Below are 25,164 nucleotides of genomic sequence, written 5' to 3'. Positions count from 1 at the left end.
GGTCTGAGCCAGGGGGCCCCCACGTCTGGTCCAGCTCACCACGCCCAGAGGGGTGCCAGGTGAGGTCTTTTGAAGGGAGGGAGGGAGGGGGTGAGGAAAGGCCTTGCAGCCGCAGCAAAGGAGGCCACAGGGTCGCAGGAAGAGCAGGGCTTTAGACCGGCTGAGGCTGAACCGTGGTTTCAGTTTGACTCCTCGGCTCACTTGCTTGGTGATCTTGCACGTCGCTCTTGCACGTCGCTCTACCTCTGAGTCCCAGTCCCAGTCTGGGGGCCAGTGGTACCGGCCGTACAGGGTCACTGGGGGTGAGAGAGTGTGTGGAGGCCATCTGTCCCGGTGCCTGGTGTCTGGGAGACGCTCAATCCACGTTTCTCTCTTCCTCTCCCCTCACCATCTTTATCAGTGTTTTCTGTTTCCATCGTCTCTGGCTCCACCTTCCCTATCTCTACAGCATCACGTAAACACTGCTCTCAGGGGGAAGTCCACATTCCTTAGCACACCCGTGCTTCTGCTCCATGGAACCACCTGTACTTCCTTGAATGTTCTGTGCGGTCTCTGGCTTTGGGCTGGGTGTCCTCGCCCATCCCTGTCCCCATTAGCTCCTCCAGGAGCCATCCCTGTCTTTCCTGCTGCCTCTGTGCTTCCGCAGGCGCCTGAGAGGGGGGAGCGTAGTGGGAGGGTGCCATGGGCCCTTCACCTGGTTCTCTGTCCCATAGCCCAGCACCTTCAGGGAAGGGAAGGTGTCTTGTCACTGTTTGCCCTGCACAGGCCCCGGTGCGTGGCTGGGGCTCTGTAGATATTTGCTGAGTAACTCTGGGGGCTGGCGGGGGCAGTAAGTGAGCCAGGGACACCATCCTGATGAGCCAAAGCAGGGCCTGCCCAGGGCCATGAGAGCAGGCCAGGCGGGACATTGGCAGGAGAGCAGAGAGCCCAGAGTTCGGGCCGAAGAGGCCCCTGGGGCCTGGTGCTCTCCTGACTGAGGCTCCAGTCCCAACGGGGACAGCAAGCAGCCGGGACAGCCCTGTCCTCCACCTACATGCCTTTCAGAAGAGAAGATTGCTGAGGAGTGGAAGGGGTCTTTGGGTTGTGGGGGCTCCCCGTCCAGGCCCCCATGTGCATTGGAGCAGGGGTGTCTGGGACCCAAGAGGAGGGGCTTAGCAAGACGGTCACAGGGGAGCTTGGTCCTGGAAACTCACACCTTGGGAGCTGCTTTCCCTGCCCGGCGAGAAGTTGGGCATCCAGGACGGTGTTGGGGGGCAGCCCGGGAAGCTCCCAAGACCAGGCCTGAGGACGTGTCCTTCTGGCTGTCCCAGGTGGCAGTGCCAAGAGTAGGGAAGCTTCGAAGAGGGATCTCCTCACTTCTCAGTCCTCGTGGGTTCTTCTTCCCCGTGTCTTGGCTTTGTGCCCATGGTTTGCGGACTGGGAGAACTGCTGCTCTCCTCTGCACCTCAGTTTTGCTTCCAGGCAATGGGTACAGTACGCTCCCCACTGTGATGTGTTGCCCTCCTGAGTCCCCCATGGACCCGGAGTAGTTGTGGAATTCTTTAGGGACGGAGAATTTCCATCTGCATTCAAATCGCTCCTTGCTGTCTCTCCTGCCCTCGGGCCTCTGTGTATGGGAAGCCTGTGTAGGTAGCGGAGTCCAGCGAGCCTGCCAGCATCTTATGTGGGGGACCAGGGGCTGCTGAGGCCATGCCTCTTCTGCACGGGCTTCCCGGGCTTCCCGTTAGAGAGGGAGTGCCGGGTGTTGCAGTCCATGCTGCCCTAGGTTCTGGTCTGCATTCATGTGCTGATTCTGTTGTATGACCTTGGGCACATCACCTCCCCTCCCCGGGCCTCGCTCACCTTATCCGTTAACTGGGGCTGTCCCCCCAGAATTATCTGGGGAGTCAGAAAAAAGCCGAGATGCTAGCCCTACTCTTGGGGCAACTTATCCAGTAAGATCTGGAGTTGGGCCCAGATAGTGATATTTTTAAAATGCTCCACCGGTGATTCTAAAGTGTACCTCTCTTTTGAGAACCAATAGTCTGGATCGGTGCTATTTTTAACGTGCAAATTAATCTCTTGGAATCTTGGTAAAGTACAGACTCTGATCCAGAAGCTGTGGATTGCAGGCTAAGATTTTATATTTCGTGTGGGCTTCCAGATGCTGTTGCGCCTGCTGGTTCGGGGGCCACCCTTTAGGTACTGAGCGCCTAGGTGGTCCTGTGGTCACTGGATTGCCCATTCATTCATTCATTCATTCATCCCAGATCAAACACTTAAGATGGGGAGTGCTGAGAGGTGAGGCCAAAGGGAGACAGAACCCAGACCCTCTCAGGGCTACAGAATTTGGACTTCACCGAGAGGGCACTGGGGAGTCTTGACAGGGCTTGAGGCAGAGGAGTGGCAGGGTCAGATGTGCCTAAAAGGCATCAGAGGGGCCTGAGCTGCCTCCGGGAAGTCTGGGGCAATTCCTGGGAGGTGATGACTGATGGGAGATGACGGCCGCGTCTGGAGGGAGGTGGTGCAGGAGTGGAGATGGAAGGAGTGGAGAGATTGTTTTGTTTCTAAGTTAATCAACCTTGTTTTTAGAGCAGTTTTAGGGATCGAGAGGAAAGTATGTAGAGTTCCCCAGTCCCCACACTTGGCATCACCTGCCCCAGTGGAATGATTTTGCAGATTTTCCAAAGGACAATCAGGAGGCTTTGGTGACCGGCTGGAGTTGAGGGGCTTGGTGGCAGTGAAGAGAGTGAGAGAAGATGATACCCGGCTGCCTGGCTTGGCAGCTGGTGGTGGCATCATGGATGGGCTCGCTTTCAGCTTGGGGCACATTGAGCTGAGGGCACTGGCGGGATGTGCAGAGCGGGGTCCCTGTCTATGCCCCCTGTCCCACCAGTGTGCTGGCTGCCCTGCCCACCGAGCAGATCTGGGGCTCAGTGTCATCTCAGAGTGGCCTTTCCCACATGCTACTGCGTTCTCTCCCGCCGCACCTTATGGTTTTCCTGCCTATCACCAGCTGTGCTTTGTATCCACTACGTGTTTCTGTGGGCGACGTCGTGGCTTGTGTCCATCCTTCCTCACTGGCCTCGAAGCTCCGCCGGGGCAGGGATCGTGTCTTTCATGTTTCCTGTTTTACCCACAGAACCAAGGACAGTGTTTGGGGGCAGCGCCGTCTCCTGAGTACTTGGTGAACACTTGCCTCTGGGGTCTAGACTCAGGAGCCAGGTCAGGGCTGGCAGTGTGGACTGGGCGGTGGCCAGACGGCGCAGATGGTGACTGTAGCCCCGGGAGTGGACAGGTGCCCAAGGAGTGCAGAGGACCGAGACAGGCGGGGGCCTGGGACAGGCCCGGAGGCCCGTGACCTGCTGGAAGAGGGGTCACCTTTCCGGTGGGAGGAGATCCAGGGAGGGAGAGGTCCAGGTGGGCCATGCTGTGGTGGTGCCAGCTGCCGTTGGAGTGCCCACGTGGTGCCCAGCTCTGGGTGCATGTCAGCTCAGCACCCTGCCATCGCCCTGCGGGGCTGGTCTGAACCCCGTGTTATGGCTGATGGAACAGAGGCTCATAAAGGCTCTACCTGAGGTCACCCAGCCAGTTGGTGGGGAGCGGCCTCCAGAGCTCTCCCCCTGTAAAGTGCTGTCCCCGCCCGTGTTCTGGGTCAGACCTGTCCTATTGGGGGCAGGGGAGGAGGACAACAGCCCGGAGGCTCGGAGGCTCTGAGCTGGCGGGCAGAGGCAGGGGGTGGCTCCAGCCTGGGGGTCAAGAAATCAGGCCCAGGAGCTGGACCAAGCTGTGCCGGGGGAGCTAAGTGTTGGCCAGGCAGCTGAGGTTCCTGGGGAACCTGGGGCCAGGCAGCATCACCCTGGGGACCCAGAGGCCAGGGAGCTGCTCCGGAACCCAGAGCACGCCAGACTGGAAGGGGTGATCCCATCTCAGAAGTCAAGCCTGGAGGTCGGGTGCTGGGCAAGGATTCTAACAGCCTCTCCCTTTCTCCAGCCACTTTCCAGTTTGCAGAGCGCTTTCCTGCCCTTCCTCAGGCTTGGTCCCCTCGGCCCTCTGGAAGCAGGGGGGGGGGTGGCAGCAGCAGCAACAGGAAGTAGGAAGTGTCCTCACTTCATGGCAGAGGAAACCAGAAGTGATAGCCTGACACACAGCTAGCAAGCAAATGATGGAGCGCGGATTCCAGCGCAGGCTTCTGGCTTTAGGTCCCGTGCTCCATCTGTAAAATGCTAGCTGTGTGAGGGCCACCCAGAGACAAAGGCAAATCCCAGTTCACACCCCCTCCCCCCCATGCAGGAAGTGGTTTTTGAGGGCAGATGCAGAGCCCAGCATCTGTGGTGGATGTGATGAGTCATCTCAGGGTGAGAGCTGCAGGTTGACTCGGGGGTCAGGAGACCTGGTTCCACATTTAGTAGCTGTGTGACATTGGGCCAGTCACTTCCAGCAGCCCACTGCCACCCCAAACTCCAATAGCAGGTTGGTAGGAGTGAAGGAGGAGTCTGGGACCCAGAAGATGATCTGGGAGTCCTTCCTGCCACCCCTTCCCGGCCTAGTCTGAACCCTGGATTGGACTGGGGGCAGAATTTGATTAGATCTGAAACAGCAGCTTCATTTAGAGGGCCTGGCTCATTTCCTCTGTGCTTCTAGCAGGCAAGACATGGACAGAATTAACACTGCGCCAGCCAAGCCAAAGAAATGATGGATGAGAAAGAGACAGACTCCCCACAGGAAGGGGGCAGCTGCCCGAGCACTCCGGACCCAAGGCCCTGGGCCAGCAGGCTCATCTCTCCAGGGCACTGGGGCTGGATTCTTATCACCCCAACCTGTTGCAAAGCTAACTGAGTGTTACCAGCCACCTGTACCTCCTCCTCCGTCAGAGCATTAAGACCTCATGCGTTAAGACCAGTGGTCCAGCCTGGGTTTTATTCTGCTCAATGGAGGGGCAGGGATTGTGTGTGACAGGTTCAGGGTTTCACTCGGTACCCGGAGACCGAACAAATGCGTGTATGTCAGTGTGCGTGCGTGTCGCTGTGGTCCTTCCCCACCCCCACATCCTGCTCACACTGCCCAGAGCAGCTTTGACCCAGAAGGGCCCTGCTCCTGTTACACTGTTCCTCACAGGACAATCCCACGCCTGGCATCCATTGTGACATACTCTCATCTTTATCTCTTTTCCTGTCCTTATTCCTTCCCTTGCCACTGCTCCCCCCCAGATTTCTGAGGTTTCCTGATTTGCTCCAGAAGCCCCCTCCCCCCAAGGTGCTCCCAACCCCAGCTCTCCCAGGAGCAGGGCCCCTTGGAACCCATCTGGGCACCCACACAAACCCCACCCCATGGGGAAGAGCCAAAGAGCGCTGGCTGGTCCTTCTTTGCCAGTATCTGCCCAGGTATGTATGGGGCCCAGGTGAGGGGCCCCAGGTCGTGCGTGGCCTCCGCCCTTCCCTCTAGGCTCCTGGGCCCACCCTACTTGCATGCCAGGGCCCAGCGAATCCAAGGGGACACCCTTGGCCAGGAGGCATGAGTACGGATACTGAATCAGCCTCTTTTTGTAGGTGATTCCCTTTGCTTCCAGTACCTCAGGTTCCCCATCTGTAAAATAAGACTGGACTACTGATAGCTACCACGTTAGTAAATGCTTCTCCCATGGCCAGGGCCCATGGACCCCCCACCCCCACCCCCCAGGATAGTCCTGGGAGTCCTGGGAATCGGTGTGCTATCATGGCCCTGCTCCAGGTGAGGAGATACGGGGACCGAGAGGCTGGGAGGCTGGCCAGGGTTGCACAGCTGGAAAGTGACACCCCTGATCCCTGGGCACCCTGGGAGCCCTTGGGTCCTGGGTGGTTTCCCTGCTGCCTGGGAGGGGGTGGGGGGAAGGCCTCTGGGGACAGCGCACTTCCCCTCCTGGCTTTGTTTGGTTTGGCCTCAGTTTGGGGCAGGATTGGCGGAGGCTGACTGACTTGCATTTCTGGTTTTGGGTCTGTGGCTGCGCTTTCGCGAGGGGGTGGCAGGCTCAGGCTCAGTCACCGCTGGGACAGGCGGGCCCCACCCCCAACCCCTAGGAAAGGGGAACTGAGGCCTGCTCCCCCCACTCAGGGCCACGCAGTGGGTGGTGCCAGGCCCTGAGGGCACCGCTGCTGCTTCCTTCTCTCTGCTGCTTCCTTCTCCCCGTCCTTCCAGGTTGGGGAGGGGGTGGCCCCGGGGGACTGAATGTGGGGCAGCGGGGAGCTGGCTGTTTGTTTTCCTAGAGGAGGTGCTCCCTGGCGGGTGGGGTGAACAGCGGAGGTCTGGGCCTGCGCTGCTCCTGCTCCGGAATGAGATCAGAAGCAGGCCTGGGAGGAAGGAGCCAGAGGCCCCGCTCACCCCAGTCTCTCCCCAGCCCAGCCCGGATTGGTGCTGGTGCTCTGGGGCGTGTGTCCCGGTCACTGGGTCACTGTCCGGGCTGGGCCCTGTCGTCCTCTCTGGAGAGAGCTTTCTCTGTCCCTGGGAACAGTCTAATGGGGCTAAGACTCAGCCCTTAGTTTCGACATGGGATTTGTGGATTGAGAGGCCCCCATCCCAGTCACCAACTTTGGCTCTGGGTATTTGGCCGAGCTGGCCTCCAGGGGCCCCTGGGAAAGATGTGCCGCGGTTGGAGGCTTGTGACTTCAGCAGTGCCCTCTGGACCCATTGTTCCAGTCGCCACAGCGGCCACCACCACCACCAGCAGCCCATTCAAGAGCTTTGGATTTTCGGGGAGCCTGGCTGGCTCGGTCTGGTCGGTAGACCGTGGGACTCTTCCTCCTGGGATCATGGGTCCAAGCCCCACTTTGGGCGTAGAGCCGACTTTAAAAAAAAAAAAAAAAAAAAAAGAGCCTTATACTTCAATTATACTTCAATGCTGTGTTCTCCTGGTCTGTCACTTGTGCATGTTGTCTCATGTAATGGGTGGGGACCTTGAGACCCCGAGGGTTCAGTGACTGGCTTGCCCCGGCCCCCTGCTGTGTGAATTGCCCTTGGCTCCTGTCCCTCTCTGGGCCTCAGCCTCCCTCTCTGATTTGGGATCATGGACATTTCAAGGGCTGAGGCTGTGAGGTGTGAGGGGTCCCCAGGGTGGAGCCGTCTCCCACCTGTGGGTATGACCTACAGGGCAGGGAGTCCATGTGGGTGATCACCTGTCTTCGGCTGTGCCTGAGAACCAAGCACTGGCCAGAGAGATCATCCCAGAGTCCTCAGAGGCCCTCCCCTGGCCTGGCTCAGCCATCCTCTGGGGGGGGGCGGTGCAGGGAGGGAGTTCCCCTTTCACTCTCATGCTCCCAGGCGGTGGCTCTTCCCCACACCGCACAGATGCCAGAGGGCCCCTGATGCACGTGGGACAGACCTGATGGGACAGACCTGATGCACGGGCTGCCTGGAGCCCTGGCTGGGCCCTGACCCCCCAGACAGGAGCCTGGCTGGGGCTTCACCGTCACAGCCTCCCCAGCACTGAAAAGACCCCTCGGCTCTGGGCCTAGCCTTTCGGCGCCGGGCAGCGGGGCAGTAGTGAAGAGTCGCTGCTCTGCGCTCAGCTGTCATCCATCAAACGGACTTAATGGTCTCTACAACAAGGGCTCGTAACCTATGTTCTGGGACTGCTTACCTCTCAGATTCTCAGCCAGGGTCCGTGTGTGTCCCTGTGCACGTGCACGTTCCCATCGATCTGTACGGTCCCCAGGGATGTGTGGCCACTTTCCCCTTCATTAGTTCTAGATGGCCACGGCCTCTTGATGGGCGAAGCCCAGACTCCAGATAGTTTCCACTCCAGCATTCCAAGACCTTGGGTGCGATGAGGGGCCCAGCCCAGGCGTGAGACCTACGTCCCCCACATCTCTCCCACATCCCCCTCACGTCCCCCCTAGTCCCCCCATGCGGCCCAACACTGCTGATTGCTCCCGACTCTCTCTGAGCGAGCTGCCCTTCAGGCTCCACCAAGAGCACCATCTTCCCCTTTGCAAATGAGGCCTGTAGGAATCCAGCAATAACGCCAGGGGTCCTGAGGGCTGTGTGTCAGGCAGGAAATGTTTTCTTTACTGTGTGGAACTCCTGAGTTTCCTCCAAACTCAGTTTAGAGGAACCACCGGGTGGATGATCCCTCCGTGAGGTCCCCTCATGTGCCTGTGACATCTGCGTAGTCTAAGTTGTGGCCAATATTTCGAAGTTCTGGTTTCATTCCATTTTGCTAGCTTCAAAGAGAGACTTAAATATTCAGAGCAAGTTCTTGTTTGAATATGATTTTTTTTTTTTGGCCAGGTCCAAAGTCCTATCACTTTGTGACTGCTCTGGCTTGGGACTTGGTTTGGTTCTGGTTCATGAGGGCAGAGACTGCCGGGCTCCCCTTTTACTCGCAGAGACACCACGACACCTCCCTTGGAGGGCTGCTGGGAAGATCACACAAGAGGAGTGTTTAACTTGGCGTGGCCCCGGCGTGCAATAGGAGCCAGATAATAGCGGTTACTTCTTCTTCCCCTAAATGACCAACCACGCTTTTGATGGAGCGGACATAAAATTCAAGGGAGAAGATAAGGGTGGGAACCCGTGGACAGCTAAGCCAGAGGGGCTTTCTGTTTCTGTCCGGTGCTTCAGCTTTCAGACTGCGGGGAGTCAGGTGTGGGGTTCAGCCTCTGTGTTGCCGGCTCATGCACCGTGCCTAGCATCTCGCAGCCTCCTGTTCTGAAGCTTTCTTGTTTGCCTCTTGTTTCCCAGATGTTTGAGCCAGAGGCAGATGAGAAGCGAGAGATGCCCTTGGAGGAGGGGAAGGGGCTGGGTGCCGAGGACCCCCCGCCCAGCAAGGACCCCTCTCCTGGCCAGGAGCCTCCTTCAGGACAAGACATACCCCCCAACAAGGACTCCTCTTCCGGTGAAGAGCCTTCTCCTGGCCAAGAATCACTGTCCAGCAAAGACTCACCTTCCTGCAAGGAACCTCCTCCAGGCCAGGAGCCCTCGCCAAGCAAGGACTCCCCACCATGCCAGGAACCCCCCGCAGCCCTGGCCCTCCCTCCCTGCCAGGACCTTCCCGCTGGGCAAGAGCCCCCTCCCAGCCAAGACCTCCCTGTCACCCAGGATGCCTCTGCTCAGGAGCTTGCCCCCAGTCAAGACGTGCCCCCCAGCCAGGTCTCCCCACCGGCTGAGGAGACCGCAAGCTCTGGGGACCCACCAGCAGCCTCCGGGGACCCGCCTGTGGCCCCCAGGCCAACCTTCGTGATCCCCGAGGTCCGGCTGGACAGCGCCTACAGCCAGAAGGCCGGGGCGGAGGGGGGCAGCCCGGCCGAGGAGGAGGAGGACGCCGAGGAGGCTGAGGAGGACGAGGGGGACGAGGAGGAGGAGGAGGAGGACGACACAAGTGATGACAACTACGGAGAGCGCCGCGAGGCCAAGCGCAGCAGCATGATCGAGGGGGGCCAGGCCGAGGGCGGCCTCTCCCTGCGGGTGCAGAACTCCCTGCGGCGCCGGACGCACAGCGAGGGCAGCCTGCTGCAGGAAGCCCGCGGGCCCTGCTTCGCCTCCGACACCACCCTGCACTGCTCGGACGGGGAGGGCGCCGCGTCCACCTGGGCCATGCCTTCGCCCCGCACCCTCAAGAAGGAACTGGGCCGCAACGGTGGCTCCATGCACCACCTCTCCCTCTTTTTCACAGGACACAGGAAGGTAAGAAGGCCGAGGGTGGGTGGGAGGGGGTCCTGAGTGAGGAGGTGGGGAGGAGGGAGCTGCGGGGGAGGCGCACCACCGTCCCACCCCGCGTGCCTCTCAGCCTTCCCCGGAGCCTTCTACCCATTTGACAGAGGATACCACTGAGGCAGAGAGGGACCGAGGAGGCCGCCTACACCTACACCCTGCACCTGGACCTACACCCATGACTCCGTGACTCCCTATGCTGTGTTCTTACAGCTCCTTGGGACTCGGGGGCAGTGGGGGGTCCCCACCGAAAATAGAGCAGGTGTGGCCTCGCCCAGGACGTCACGTGCTTGGATCCAAACGGCCTGAGACGTGGGCTGGAGAGCTGTGTCCCGTAGTAGAACAATTAGACTAGGCCCAGGCCTAGTCAGACCAGAAGTCCGTCAGCCAACAATGACAGCACACATTTACCCTGTGCTGGCTTTATGCTAAGCAATTTATTTTATTTTATTTTATTATTTTTTGAAAGAGTGCACAAATGGTGGGGAGGAGGAGCAGAGGGAGAGGGAGCAGAGTTGTTAGCAGGCACCATGCCCCACACAAAGCTCGATCTCAGGACCCCGAGATCCTGACCTGAGCCTACATCAAAAGAGTCAGACGCTCAACCGACAGCACTACCCAGGTGCCCCAATTCTAAGCAATTTCACCGACCTCACTAATGCTTACAACAGCTCTACGGAGCGGATGCTGTTGCTGCTCCCTACAGATGAGGAAACTGAGGCACTCCAGGGTTATCTCACTTACACCAGGCCGCATAGTTTATAAATGTCTGCACCAGAGTTAGGTTCTGGCTCCAGGGCTGGGGCTCTTCACCACCATGCTATTTGCCTCTAACAAATATTTATAAATAGATGAATAAGTGTTTATTGATTTCCTGCCGTGTGCCAGGCCCTGTGCTCTGCATCTGCAGGGCTGCAGGAATGTGTGAGGCCGACCTCAGCTTGTGAGGGATGAGTTATCTGCCTGGGTCGGGAGGGTGGCCCCACAGTGGAAAGAGTGCACGCTGGCCCTGAAGCCCATTAGCCAGCTTGAGCCTGGGCTCTTGTCCCCCATGTACTGTGTGGCCTTGGGTGAGTCACTCACCTCCTGAGCCTGAGTGTCCTTCTGTGAAAAGCAGAGATTCATTAGACTCAGGTCCCAGGGTGGTTGAGGATGAGTCAGAAGAGCCCATTGCCCAGTGATGTTGGCGCAGGTGCTGGTGGATGCTTTTGAGGTGCTAGCAGCCAGCACGGCACAGGGCGTCACGACAATGCTGTGAGGCTAGGCAGGTGGGGGTGGGGGTGGGGGGCTCCACGGAGGGCAGAGACCTGGGAGTTCAGGGAGGAAGGATGTCAGGGCCTAGGGCCATTGGGGAAAGCTTCCAGAGCAAGATGCCCCTCGGCTCGGCCTTGATGGTTGAGCAGGTTTAGACTAGAGAGAGGATGAGACGGGTATTCTGTGAAAGTGGCCTGGACCGACTCTCCGTAGAAGCCACTTTGGCTAGAGCAGGGGATTCCTGAGACACGAGGGTGGCAGACACATGGCACTCATGCTGCCATCCCGGCAGCGCCCCCGGCAGACATGACCAGCGGATCCCAACACATCTCCCCACTGAGCTGGGCCGTGGCTTCAGAAGCCTTCTAAGCCTCGGCCACTAGCAATGGGGCTGACTTAGCACTTGGGAGGACGCTGCTGCAAGGTGTTTGGACTGGAAGGCCAGGTCGGGAGCCCTAGGAAAGGGTCTTAAACCGCAGCCCCAGAAATCAGAACTGAATCCCAAAGGAACCGGGACTGGCTCTCCATTTCCTCGTCCACAAACACGTGTGGTTCTAACTTTGATGTGCTCCACAATCACCAGGAGGAGGTTGTTATATATATAGATTTCCTTTTTCTTTTAAAGATCTTTTTTATTCATTCATGAGAGACACAGACAGAGAGAGAGGCAGAGGCACAGGCAGAGGGAGAAGCAGGCTCCATGCAGGGAGCCCGACGCGAGACTCCATCCCAGGACCCTGGGGTCCCTCCCTGAGCCCAAGGCAGACGCTCAACCACTGAGCCACCCAGGGGACCCTAATATATAGATTTCTAAGTCTCCAACTCCAGACTCCCAGAATCAGAATTGCCAGCAGGTGGTACCCAGATCCTGCATCTTAAACAAGCCCCCTGGGGGCTGTGCTGTTCCCCATAGTTTGATTATCTCCGTCTTGAGCCATTTCTTGATGCAGCTTCCACAGGAGAGAGTCCAGAACTCTGTTCTACCCAGATGAGGCCTCAGGCTCACTCAGACCAGGCCTGGCCACTCATCTCTGGAGGGCACCCAGGTCCCAGGCCTCACCACCCTCCGGGCCTCCTGCTCTCGATTCCACACCCCACCCCCCCAATAAAAATACAAATATTTATTTACAGATAGATTCACGCACATTCACGCAAGCCCTTCAGTTCCCCCAGACCAGCTGATCTGAGCTTCCATTTGGGGGCAGATACTTCTGTTTCGGAGTCCAGCAGGCCTGGACCAACTCTGTCCTGTTTCAGCCTCCTCCTCTGGGAGCCCGAGGTTTTTGCTGGCATCCCCCCCATCCCTGTTTGGCCTCTTGTTTCCTTTCTTGGACTTGAGCGACAGAGTTGGCAGGGGCCTCAGAGGCTGTGCGTCCATGGTTTCCACTTACCCGGCTTCCAGTCCATCATCGTGTATATCCTGCTCGCTCCAGCCAGCCGGCTTCACTAAGAACCCTGCCCTTGAGGTCAAGGCTGGGTGAGCCCCTGGTCGCGTGCCATCCCTCCCTGGCAGGGGGCCTCGGGCAAGTCCTTGCTCTTTCTTGAGCCTCAGTTTTTCATCAGCGAAAGGGGTATCCTCTGTAGGGGAAAACCAAATAGCCTGACGCTGGTGGGCTGTTTCGGGCAGTGCCTGGTACTCAGCACTCGGTGGGTGCTCCGTAAATGGGAATCGTGTTGCTGACGACGAGGAGAGCAGCAGAGTGGTAGCAGGCCAACATTCACGGTGCCTCCAGGTCCCTTTTCTGGACCGTGCGGCGCTGGGGCAGGGCAGGACACCTTGGCCTCCAGCGGGGAGCCTGAGCCTCCGCACACAGCAAGTGATGCTGGAGCCAGGCCTGGCCTCACCCTGCCCAGTCCTCCCTGGCTCTGGCCCAGACTGAGTCTGCAACTGCAGACTGGTGAGGGACAGGGTCTGGGGGGCTGGCAGCTGGCGGGGAGGCAGCGGGTTCCCCCGTGACTTCCATCTACCTGCCCGGGGCCTGGCATGGGCCTGGCTTTCTAACATCTAACATGGGCCTGCCCACCGGCCACTGTTTCCAGGCTGTGCCAGGCAGGAGGTGAAGAGGAGAGGGACCAAGTCTTCAGGTGGAGTCAGGCGGACCTGGGTTCAAATCTCAGCTTTGCCTCCTCCTTCCTGGTCCTGAGACCTTGGCCACGTTATGTCTTTCTTTGAACTTTCATTTTCTCTTACAAAGGGGGAGTGCTAGGTCTTCCTGGAGTTGCCCCAGGATTTTGAGAAGGTGGCAGTGTGGGGAAAGCTCTGTGTCGGTGGCAGGGGTGAAACCCAGGAGGGCGGGACAGAGCTGGTGAGGTCCTGGGCTGGTCTCTGTGCTGCTGCGTGGCTAAGCTGAGACAGTCCCAGGGGCCACTGTCCCTACGTTACCAAGCTGCAACCTGTTACCCTGCTCTCCTGTGTGCAGAGTGAGTTCTCCTGGGAGTAGGAGTGTCTGAGCCAGACAGATCGGGGAGATGGTCCACTTGCCATGGTCCTTTTACAAATGGGCTGCCTGAGGTCCAGAGAGAAGACCTTCTCCCCCACCCAAGGTGAAGCTGGGGCGTCCCCTGGGCCGGGCTCCCTGCGAGTTGCGTTGTCTCACAGTGCCCCCTGCTGCCCGACCCCTGCCTCGCTGGCTGCCCCCTGGCGGCCCCGCAGCCCTGCATCTGCTCTTTTCCTGGGGGGCTCCCCCCAGCGAATTTGGGTCTGGGCCTAGCTTGCTGCCACTTGGTTCCACCTCAGCCCGGCCTGGCCTAGCCCAGGGTCGTAGGTCATTCTTTGACAGCGAGGAGACAGAGGCTGGGGCCCTCCCTGGCCATGCTTCCTTCTCCCCGCCTCCTGCGGGGACTGGCGTGGGCAGGGACTGGGTGCCACACACCAAGCTGCCCGCCGGGCCGGAGGTCCAGACAAGAACACCCCAAAGATGCCTTCCGGCCCCAAGATGTGACACCACCACAAGGTTCTGTGGGGTCCACCAGGCTGGGCCAGGTCAGCGAGAGCAGCCAGGCGAGGCTCCTGCTCCTGAGACCCCCCAGTCATGGGTGGGCCAGGCCTGAAAGTCTCTGCCACTTGCCAGCTTGTGGAGCCCCGGCAAGCTACAGAACCGCTCTGGGCCTCGGTTTCCCCCACTGTAAAATGGGGCAAATGACAACACGCCGTTCTCAGGGCTGTCGCAAAGATAAACAAGGTAAAGTAGGTTAAGGCCCTTCATGTAGCGAGAGCTCAGTAAACACTGGCACCATGCACCGTGGCGCTTGCACGTACCGGGCACCATGCTAGGCACTTCCCGTGTGTTCGCTTAGTTAATTCGCACCCCGCCCCTGTGAGGCCGGTCCAGTTATTATGCCAGTTTTACAGATACAGATACCGAGGCAGAGAGAGAGGGAGAGGTTGTGACCCGGCTGAAGTCAATCAGCTAATAAGTCACCGAGGTAGGATTCAAATCCGGGCAGTGAGGAATTGCCACTCTTAACCACAACTATCATTATAGTTATAATTGCAGTAAGAATTATAGTTATTATTCCAGGAGGCGGGGAGCTCCCAGGCCTGGAGCGGCCGGGTGGGGGCTGGGCAGGCCCCAGGGATTCCTGCGCGGAGTGACCACGGGAGGGCTGGTGGCTCCAGGCTCCCCTCGATTCCCCTTTCAGCAGGGAGGGCCCTGTAGAGTAGCAAGGCAGCGGGGAGCAGCTGGGAAGGAGCGGCCTTTTGTGTGCTGGGCCCGGGGCAGGCCTTGCCATGGCTCCCAGAGAGGGGAGCCTTGGGGCCCACTGCGGGGCTGGGAATCAGACCCTGACTCTCTGGCTCAGTTTCCTCTCTGGCCCGCAGCGCCCCCTCCCCCAGCTGGGTCCCCCCAGCTGCTCTGGGGGTCAACTCCCAGGGCCTGAGCTAGCAGGCTGGTGGCTGTGGGCTGGTCCCTGCTGAAGATGACACCCCCCCTCCCCCCACCCCCCCCACCCCTGCCCCAGCAGTGGAAGGAAGAGCCCATTTCCCAGCAGAGCAGTGCAGAGGCTGGGGGTGCGGGCGGGGCGGGAGTGGCCCCCAGGCCCATTGTGTGGGCTCGATAAAGTACGGAAGCCGAGGTTAGAATGGGAGGAAGCCCAGCGCCCGTGGCCCTTTCCCACGGGTGGGGGCTCCGGGCACGGCCTCGCCAGGCCAGCGTGAGTGCAGCCCGTGTGCACCGGGAGGCCACAGCAGTAAGACTCCGGGGCAGTGAACAGCCCTGCTCCCGAGGGCGCGGTGACTCCTCCAACAGCCAGGGGACTGTCACCCCGGCTCTGCTGTAGCTAAAGAAGCTGATGCTGAGAGGCCAAGAAGCCCCTCCAGAGCCAGTGGAACTAGGATCAGTACCTGCTTCCTGCAAAGCCGAGCTCTGGAATCACACACCATGGATGGGTGTATGCCTGTGTGTGCACGTACACACGCGTGTTTACAACCCCGGCGGGGCAGTCCTCTCAGGAAGGAGGTGGCACTTCCCCCCGAGTCTTTTACTGAAAACATTCAAAGTGTGCACCATCCTTACCTTTGAGTAGCAGCATCCTCTGGTGGAGAAACTCGGGTCTTAAATGCACACCGACCTGCCACTTCAGCGCTGGGTATCTTTGGGCAGGTGACTTGACTTCTCTGAACCTCTGTTTGCTTTGTGGACTTATTCTGAAGATGAATGAGACAGTCTCTGGATAGTGCCCATTCCGGGGTCTGGGCTATAGTATGAGCTCCATAAAGGAAAGTATGATTCCCCCCTCCCTCCATCCATCCACCCTTCCACGATGGGCATTCCACGTTGGCTAGTCCCTCCCCCTGCTGGCTATCACTGCAGTAAGGCCACTTCTCTCCCCAAATTCGGAACACTTTAAGAACGAGCCCATTTTTATTTTACGAATGAGGAATCCACGGCCCAGGGTGGGGCTCATGGGGAGTCTGAGCTGAGATCCACACGGGGTGGTATTTTGTCTTGTCTGGGGACATAGTGTCCATGCCCGGCCTGCTCTGAGCTCTAGTTCCTCCCCCATCTCGGGGCATTTCCTGGGCCCCTGTTCTAGGGTGGCCCTGGCGGGGCCTTGGGTTTGGGCTGGAGAAAGATGGACAAGCACCAGCTGGGCAGGGAAACCGCAGACAGCTCTGGTAGAGATGGTGGGAATCTGGAGCCGCCTGGAGGAGAGGTGTGGCAGGCTGGGGGGAGGAGGAGAGAGGGCATCCAGGGAAGGGGAGGAGGCACAGGCAAAGGGGAGGGCCAAGGAGGTGGGGAGGTGCAGTCTGTGGCCGCAGGAGAGCAAGGGGGATAGAGCTGAAGCCTAGATTCAGACAGTGAGGACCTCAAGCCTTGTTCCCCATCTGCTTTCCCTCTTTTTTTTTTTTTTTTTTAAGATTTTATTTATTCATTCATGAGAGACACAAAGAGAGAGGCAGAGACACAGGCAGAGGGAGAAGCAGGCTCCCTGCTTCTCCTGTGGGGAGCCTGACACAGGATTTGATCTCAGGACCACCCAAGCCAAAGGCAGACACTCAACCACTGAGCCACCCAGGTGTCCCCTGCTTTCCCTCTTTGATTCATTCTTCATTTGACAAGTGTTTGTTGAGCTTCTAACATGTGCCAGGCCCCATGAAGGTGACCCAGGCAGACAGAGGCCTTGCTCTTGAGAACTCACAGTCAAGCCCAGGGGAGAGACTGAGGAAAAGCCTTTTCAAAGGTGGTGCGGACCTCACAAAGGGTGAAGGGGCACAGCCTTGGCCTAGGGCTCTGGGAGTGCTCCCTAGGCCATGAGGCATTTCGGTGGCATACCCAAGGGCGAGGTCTTTCCTGAGGCTGGGTCTTGGGAGTCCAGGGAGATGGGAGGGTAACAAAAGCATCCCTGGTGGAAGGTGTAGCCTGTGGAAAGGCCTGAGGTGAGGGGGGAGGTCAGGCAAAGACGTCCCATTTGGCTGGAGGGCAGGAGGGTGCTGGAGCAGGGGTCAGGCTGGAGAGGTAACGAAAGGAGTTGTAACTGGTGTTAAAATGCAACTTTCTGGGCAGCCCAGGGTGGCTCAGTGGTTTAGCGCCGCCTTCAGCCCAGGGCGTGATCCTGGCGTCCCAGGAACGAGTCCCACGTCGGGCTCCCTGCATGGAGCCTGCTTCTCCCTCTGCCTGTGTGTGTGTGTGTGTGTGTGTGTGTGTGTGTGTGTGTGTGTGTGTCTCATGAATAAGTAAATAAAATCTTAAAAAAAAAAATGCAACTTTCTGCCCAGATCTGATGGCAGACCCTGTGTATCGTGTCACGGGGTTTAGATATTACCCTGGGGGCACTGGGCAGAAAGCCCAGCTGCTGACCGATCCCAGGCCTCTGCCAAACCTCACAAGCCTGAGTTGGCCATTATGATCTCGATTTTGAAATTAAGAAATGGAGGCTCACAGAGGGACAGTGATTGGCCGAGTCACTCTGCGGAGCCCGTCCTGTAGCCCCGCTCTCCCGTCTGCCCTACTGCCCGCAACGATTAAGGGCTGTGACTCTGGCCCTGCCATCAGGGCTGTGACTCCGGCCCTGCCATCAGGATTGTGTCTCTGGCTTCTCCCTTGCAAACTGGGCTCCGAGTTGCATCAGGAGGAGACCCCTCTAGCTGGAGCATCTGTCAGCCACACTTGGTGGACTGTTCCCAGAAATGGGTCTCCCTGTCCCTCACCTGAGGGTAGGAGCTTGGCAGGAGAGGAGTGGGGCGGTTGGAGGAGCCCTTGGCTCCCTGAGCCTCTCTGCTCAGCCAGCAGCCGTCGGCTGCCCAGACCATAACGTGTCTATCTTCCTTCCACAGATGAGCGGGGCTGACACAGTTGGGGATGATGATGAAGCCTCTCGGAAGAGAAAGAGCAAAAACCTGTACGTTGCAAAGATCCATGATCCTCAACCTTGCAGTCAGGGAGACTTCTTTCCAAGCCTCTCTCCCTCCTCCATCCCTGGGCTTGTCTCTCCTCTGGGGGTACAGGTGGGGAGAAGGAGCCGTGCCCAGTCCTGCCCTAGAGAGACGCCAGTCCACAGCAAGACCTTAAGACTGGCCAGCGGCCCCGGGGAAGGGGGTCACCGGGGTCCTGAGCGTCCGGCACTGGCCTCAGCACACACGCAGAGTGAGGCCGCCTGCTGACTCAGTACCTGGAAGCCCCAGGGAACCACGCGGAGGCAGGCAGCCAGGTCGTCCTGGCCCCGGCCCAGCTGGGCAGTGGCTGAGTGACCCTGACAAGTGCTTTTTGCTCCCTCTGAGAGAGGACAGACAGCAGTCCTCGGGATTCCCCCTTCTCCCCGCCGGGGGCACTGCCAGGAGGTGGCGCTGCTGGTCCAGGTAGCCTGGCCCTTGCTCCCCAGCCTGCAGGCCGCACTCCCGGGCTTTACACTGCCGTTTTGGAGGTTTGTGAGCCGTACCCATTAAATCAACAGGGTGTGTGTGGGGCTTCTCCTTGGGTCTCCTTGGACACCGAGGCCCAAGGCCCTGGAGACTGGGTGGTGGAGGTGGGGGGGATGGAGAGGAGGCCCTGGGGCACGTGGTGGTGTGCCCCCTGGGTCCCCTAGTGCTCATCATCACCTACCAGTTGGGCCTGGGGGAGGAGGACAGGCATCTTCCCAGATGCCTCCTGCAGCCACTTCCTTGGCCTCTACTTTGGCTGGCGTCCACTACCCTAGAAACTTTCTTCCCGGCTCCTCTGCCCTCTCCAGCTTCCTGTGGCAACGGTAGGCTTCTCTCACTCTGCAGCCAGGAGCAATCACGCCCTTCTAGGGAAGGTGAAATGCACCAAAAATAGCTCTGTGTACCAACCGTTGGGTCCCAGTGTCACCAAAGCCACTGGGGGTGCCGCTCCCAGGGGTGGGGCGGTGGAGGGCCGTGGAGGGCCAGCATCTGCCGTGCCAGGCTGTCCCGGCCCGGTCCACTGACTCTAGCCTCTCTTCCTGGTGGGTGCTGCCTTTTGAAGGCCTGAAGCTCACCTTTTTTTTTTTTTTTTTAATGTTTTTAAATATTTTATTTATTTGACAGAGAGAGAGAGAGAACACAAGCAGGGGGAGCAGGAGAGGGAGAAGCAGACTCCCCACTGAGCAGGGAGCCTGATGCCGGGGCTCCATCCCAGGACCCCGTGATCATGACCTGAGCAGAAGGCAGACACTTAACCTACTGAGCCACCCAGGCACCCTGAGGCTCACATTCTTAAAAGCTTTGTCAAGGACTCTTAGGCTCTAGGGTAACAAAAATAACTAATATTTATTGTGCCAGGCACTGTTATATGATCTAACTTAATCTTTACCATTATTTCTATTTCATATTTCCTTTTTTTCTCACTTACTCTGTTTGACCAATGAGCAAATTGAAGCAAAAAGAAGTTACTTGTCCGAGGGTCATACAGCAAGTACGTGGCAGAGTGGGGATCTGAGACCTGGCGTGCTGGCTCTAGAAATATCGATATACATGTGTATATATTTTTCCCCAGAGCCGTTATATTTGAAGTTCAGTGCAAAGCACTCTGAGGGAGGTTCACAGCAGCCCGGCCAGGTAGCCTCTGAGTGATGAGAGTCTGTTCCCCAGAGGCCACTCATTCCATCTCTTCATGGCTCTGGTTGGAGGAAAGTGCTCCTTTAGCTTCTGCTTGTGGCTCCCTGTTCTGGCTTCTGGACCCACGTGGGAACACGGATGGGGGGGTGGGGCTCTGCGCTCTGCCTTCCAGTCAGACCACTATGCTCCAGGAAGTCGAATGCTGGCATTCTAGTCACCCCGGGGCGCTCTAAGGGCCCCCATCCTCACCGAGAGGACTGCCAGGCCCTGGACTCCTTGGCCTTAGCTCATTGGCTTGGACTTGCAAGAGCAGGGTCCCCATCACTGATGGATGAGAAAACCTGACGTGCTGAGAGGTTAGGTAACTTGACAAAGAGCACACAGTTGGTACCTGCTGGGGTTGGGATTTGTCCCTGAGGCTCTGAGGCTCCGGAGCCCACACTTAACCTCCACAGGGCACCACCTCCCTTACCTACTTACCCAGGGTGTCCTATAGGTCTTAATGCCACTTTCAGCTTCAATGACTTCAGAAGTGCAAATACCACAAACTTACAAACACCCGCTTGCAGTTGCATTATTTACGTTTCTTTTACACTTACTTAGCTTTGCGAATTGGCAAAAAACAAAAAACAAAAAAACGGGGTTGGGGGGGAATCCCTGGATGGCTCAGCGGTTTAGCGCCTGCCTTTGGCCCAGGGCACAATCCTGGATTCCCAGGATCGAGTCCCGAGTCAGGCTCCGGCATGGAGCCTGCTTCTCCCTCCTCCTGTGTCTCTGCCTCTCTCTCTCTCTCTCTCTCTGTGTCTATCATAAATAAATAAATCTTAAAAAAAAACCCACAAAAAATGATTTTGCCAATACATTTTTTATCGTGACTTGGTTCCGGTCAGCATTTTTTATCTTTCATCAGAACAGAAACCAAAAATCAAAATTAAAAAAAAAATGATGGTTCAAAAATCACAAAACTACATGTGCATTTAAAAAGAAATTTCCATAATTAAAATTCCAAACGACGTTTTTTGAAAGTTTGTAGGATTTGTACTTCTGAAGTTGTCTGAGCTTTGAAACCGTACTCAGACTTTGGGGACACCCTGCGTCTTCGCGGATGCTTGTACCGAAAGCCAGCGGCCGAGGCTGAGGCCCGGGAGCCTGGGCTGTTCCCCTGGAGGTGCCCAGGGTGGGGGGTCTAGCGACCGAGGAGGAGGAGGAGCCCCCCCACACACACACACACAAACTTGAGCCTGGGGCGTTTAACCCCTTCCTTGCCAGCAGCTTTGCCCGGGGCTGAATCGGGCCTCCTGGGGGGCGTGGCAAGGCTAAAAATGATTCCTGGCTAAAAATAGCCAGTCCTGCCACCCTGGTGGGCAGGGTCCCCCCACTCCCTCCCTCCCTCCCAGCAATTTGCTGACTTGTTTTCTCCTCCTTCCCCCGGCGCTGCCATGGCAACGGGGAGGCCGGTCACAAATAACTGGGTCTGGCTCTTTGCCGGGGGCCCCAGAGGCCGCCCCTTGCAGACACATGCCCCTTTCACGGGCTCCCTCCCAGGGTTGGCCAGGAGGGATATTTTTTTTTCCGCTCCCGTCCTGGGCCCTCCCATTTCCTGGCTCCTCCTGTCTGAGTCCCAGCCCGGCCCGGAGCCCAGTCGGCGGCTGGGATCCCCGCGAGCGAGCGCTCGCACCGTCGTGCCTGCGGGTGGGGAGCCCGAGCCTTGGGGGTGCTCCCTGCAGGCCGCCCGGGCCGAGGCGGGGCCCCGCGGAGATGCTCCGAGGCATGTACCTCACCCGCAACGGGAACCTGCAGCGGCGGCACACGATGAAGGAGTAGGTGCCTCCCGCCCGGCGCCCGGCCCGGGCACCCAGTAGGTGCCACCCTGGTCCGCGCCGGCCGCCCGCTGACCCCGTTCTCTGCTTCCGCCCCCAGGGCCAAGGACATGAAGAACAAGCTGGGCATCTTCAGGCGGAGGAACGAGTCTCCCGGGGCCCAGCCGGCGGGCAAGGCTGACAAAATGGTCAAGTCATTCAAGTAGGTCGGGTCTGCACCCCGGGGTCCCCAGGGGAGCGGGGCTGGTGGGGCGCTAAGTGGAGAGGGGGGTTGGGCTGGGTCCAGCTCCTCTGTCTCTGACGGAGCCTGGTACCCTGCAGGCGGGGGGGGGGGGGGGGGGGGGACAGGGACCGGCTGCGGGGGAGGCCGGCCAGGCAGGGGCAGAGGTGGGAGCCCGAAGTGATGCGGGCCCAGGGAAGGGGGGTGGGCTCCCCAGCTGGGCTCGGCCACCGCCCAGGGCCAGGGGCAGCTAACAGGCCCCCCAGCCCCGGTCACCCCCTCCCCGTGCCTCACTGCGCCCCTTCCCTCGTCCCCCAGGCCCACCTCAGAGGAAGCCCTCAAGTGGGGTGAGTCCTTGGAGAAGCTGCTGCTTCACAAATGTAAGTGGGGGCCAGCCGGCCTGCTCCCCGCTCCCCTCCGGGTGTCATCTCCCTCCCTCTCCCCCTTCCGCCTCTCCGGACAGTGGCCTTCCCTCTTTCCTGGGTGCCAGTCCGGGGCCCCCGCTGTGGGGAGAGGCCGGGCCCTTGGGCTGGCCTTGGAGCCGGCTCCTGCCAGCCCCTCCCCGTCCACGGGAGCTGGCCCAGCCCGCAGGAGGCCGCCGCGACCTGTGCGCTCAGGCCCGGATTCCCAGAAGAAGGATAAACATTTCCAGGGACCGAGGCCTTACACGGGCCAAGGGTGCCCGCAGCTCATGGGCAGGGCTCCAGGAACTGGCTCGTGAGCCCCACTTTACAGATGGGGGAACTGAGGCACAGACCGGGGAGAGACGTGGCCAAGGCCCACGAGGCAGCGGCAGGGCCGGGGCCACATGCCGGGGCTCCTGGCTCTTGGAAGTGGTTACCCTACCGAGCTCCCAGCATCTGCACCCTAAGAGACCCCCGAGGGGAGGCCGGGGGGCCCAGAGGGCAGGAGGGGCTGGTTCTGCTCCTCACCCCGGGCCTGGGCTTCTCACCACAGATGGGTTAGCCGTGTTCCAGGCCTTCCTTCGCACCGAGTTTAGCGAGGAGAACCTGGAATTCTGGCTGGCATGTGAGGACTTCAAGAAGGTCAAGTCACAGTCCAAGATGGCGGCCAAGGCCAAGAAGATCTTTGCTGAGTATATCGCCATCCAGGCGTGCAAGGAGGTAAGGCCTCAGGCCCCTCAGCCCACACCCGTGGCCTCTCAGTGGCCTCGAGGAGCTCAGGAAGGGGACAGGAAGGACAGATCTCCATTGGTAACAAATCAGAAAGGCCGCTGTCGGGCGCTCTGTGCCAGGCGCCTGCTGAGCCCTTTATGTGTGAACTCTTTTATTTGATCCTCATGACAACCTGTAAAATGGGTTCAATATTATCTTCACTTTAAAAACGAGGCGACAGGAGGATCCCCGGGTGGCTCAGCGGTTTAGCACCTGCCTTTGGCCCAGGGCGTGATCCTGGAGACCCGGGATCGAGTCCCACGTCAGGCTCCCTCCCTCTGCCTGTGTCTCTGCCTCTCTCTCTCTCTGTGTCTCATGCATAAATAAATAAAATCTTAAAAAAAAAAAAAAGGCGACAGTGTCTGCTGAGGTCAGAGGAGCTAACATCCATCGAGTGCTTACTGAGTGTCGGGTACTGTGGGCAAAGTCGCAGCGGGTGATCTGTTGATCTGCTCGGTCTGTGTTTCCCGTGGATGACCTTGCTTGTCTCTGCCACTCTTGGAGGGGTACACCACTCCTCCTAGCCCGCGGACAGGACAGGCGGGCCTCGGAGCACTCGCGCGATGTGCTCAGGGTCCTGGGCCTAGGCACGGCGCCGCCGGGATTCCAACCAGGCAGTGTGACCTTAGAGGTTTTTTCAGGCCCTATAAGCTACCAGCCCTACAGTGAGCGACCCGGCCAGGACTTGGGCCACTGACCCGAGGGCCTCCACTCTGAGACTTAAGACGTGGAGCAGAGGGGCTCGGAGGTGACAGGCTGGGGACGGCCCGTTCCTGGGCCCCCGCCCCGGGGTCGGCCCCCTGCAGGTGGACCTCACTGTGCTGCCCTCCCTTCCACAGGTAAACCTGGACTCCTACACCCGAGAGCACACCAAGGACAACCTGCAGAGTGTCACCCGGGGCTGCTTCGATCTGGCGCAGAAGCGCATCTTCGGGCTCATGGAAAAAGACTCGTATCCACGCTTCCTCCGCTCTGACCTCTACCTGGACCTCATTAACCAGAAGAAGATGAGTCCCCCACTTTAGGGGCTGCCAGGGTCAAGCCCCGTGTTCACACCAGGCGGGCTGGGCCCCCTTCCCACCTGCCTCTCTCCCTCTGCGACGGAGGGGGCAAACAAGCCCCCGGAGGCTGTGTCTCCGGATGGACAGACGGACATTCGGATGAGAGGCCTGGACCGAGAGAGGCCCAGGCCACCGGAGGAGCAGAAGGACTGGCCCCGTTGGGTCCCCACTGCCCCGGTACGAGGGGGCCCGAGGGCCCCGGCAGGTCAGGGGCCCTGGCTGAGCCAGACCTGGAGCTGCTGCTCTGTGCTGCGTAGACTCAGCATTGACCAAGTTCCTTAAAGAACTGGCTGATGGGGCAGGGGGCCTGGCTGTGGGCTCCAGGGATCTCCCGGGGGAGGCCACTGGGGCTCGCCACTCTGACCCCGCCTTGAGTTTTATTTATTTAAATAGTAGTCGGATGCTTGGCACGTCGTCCTGTTATAGGAAATTTTTGCCTCATCGGTTTTCCTAATTTACAAGTGCAATATTTTAACCAACGCCTTGTGAAAACCCACCTCGCCGAGAAGGTGGACACCACTTTCCAGTTTCAGGGGAGTTGCTGGTCCCAGGCACCAGCGGTGGGCAGCTGGGCCTTCTGGACTCATGCGGCCTGGCGGGGGGTGGGTGCTTCCGTGGGAGCTCGCACAGAGATCCAGCACCCCCCCCCCCCCAACTGAGGGAAGTGCCCCTCAGGGGCTCTGGGAAAGCATGGCACCCTTGGACCACACAGCAGCCAAGTTCTGGAGCAAATAAAAGGCCTGTGTTATTTCTCGTTCATGTGTTCCTGGGTCTTGAGCTTTCCCAGGGTGACTGGGACTCGGGGGGCTGGGGTCAGTCTGGCTTCTCCTCTCTCGCCATCACCCGCCTCCCACCCCAGAGCCACAGACACAGTGCCCTGGGGCTTGCAGCTCACTGACCGCTTCCCCGGGCTAGGCATCCTTGTCCATCTACCGTCTCGCCTTCTCCACAGCCTGGGAGGTGGGGGTTAGGCCCTTTTCACAGATGGGGACAGTGAAGCATGGGCAGGTAAGGTGACTTGTCCAAGGTCATACGGCTGGCGAGTGGCAAAGACCGGGTTCTGCCAAAGCCCAGCCATAGCGCCTGTACTCCGGATTGCTGTCCTCTGCTTGCCACAGGATGGAGGCCTAGCTTGGCCACCATACCCTGGGATTCTAGTGGAACTAAGGCTGGTTGGCTGAGGTGGAGGAGGCCAGCGTCTCAGGCAGGGCAACGGCTGCAGATGGACAGGTCCGTGGACACCTTTAGGGCAGAAGGGATATGTGGGCAGGTGGCAAGGCGTGGGGCTTACAGAGAATCCCTCCGTCTCCCTGGAAGGCTTCCCACTCTGCACCTAACAAGAGGTGCAAATTTAGGCAAGGTGTGTCCCAAAGCCGCATTTCACTGGAGGCCTTGCACCACTTGCTCGGAGGCGATGAGAGAAGAGCCTGGAACCCAGGCCAAGCTGATGCCAAGGCTGGCCCCTGGCGCCCCCTCC

At 59.1% G+C, this 25,164-nt stretch overlaps 1 protein-coding gene across 10 annotated transcripts in view; it reads left to right on the top strand.

Moving 5' to 3' along the window:
* The window catches only part of RGS3 (regulator of G protein signaling 3), a 122,139-nt gene extending 97,698 nt beyond the window's left edge, over positions 1-24,441 (top strand). For 9 of the 10 annotated variants that reach the window (XM_041764688.1, XM_041764689.1, XM_041764686.1 and 6 more), the window contains 6 exons: positions 8,695-9,636; positions 17,693-17,757; positions 21,332-21,433; positions 21,770-21,831; positions 22,409-22,575; positions 23,466-24,441. In XM_041764688.1, the coding sequence (XP_041620622.1) occupies positions 8,695-9,636; positions 17,693-17,757; positions 21,332-21,433; positions 21,770-21,831; positions 22,409-22,575; positions 23,466-23,651 (1,524 nt within the window). In that variant the 3' untranslated portion in view covers positions 23,652-24,441. Of the gene's footprint in view, positions 1-2,164; positions 5,364-8,694; positions 9,637-17,692; positions 17,758-21,331; positions 21,434-21,769; positions 21,832-22,408; positions 22,576-23,465 lie in introns of those variants that run through there. The other variant, XM_041764694.1, reaches the window with a different exon arrangement.
* The last annotated feature ends 723 nt before the right edge of the window (positions 24,442-25,164 follow it).

This window comes from Vulpes lagopus, chromosome 7, assembly GCF_018345385.1.
Source record: "Vulpes lagopus strain Blue_001 chromosome 7, ASM1834538v1, whole genome shotgun sequence".
NCBI classification, from domain to species: Eukaryota; Metazoa; Chordata; class Mammalia; order Carnivora; family Canidae; genus Vulpes; species Vulpes lagopus.
Note: the sequence above shows the minus strand (reverse complement) of the source record. Positions and strands in the feature narration are given on the sequence as shown.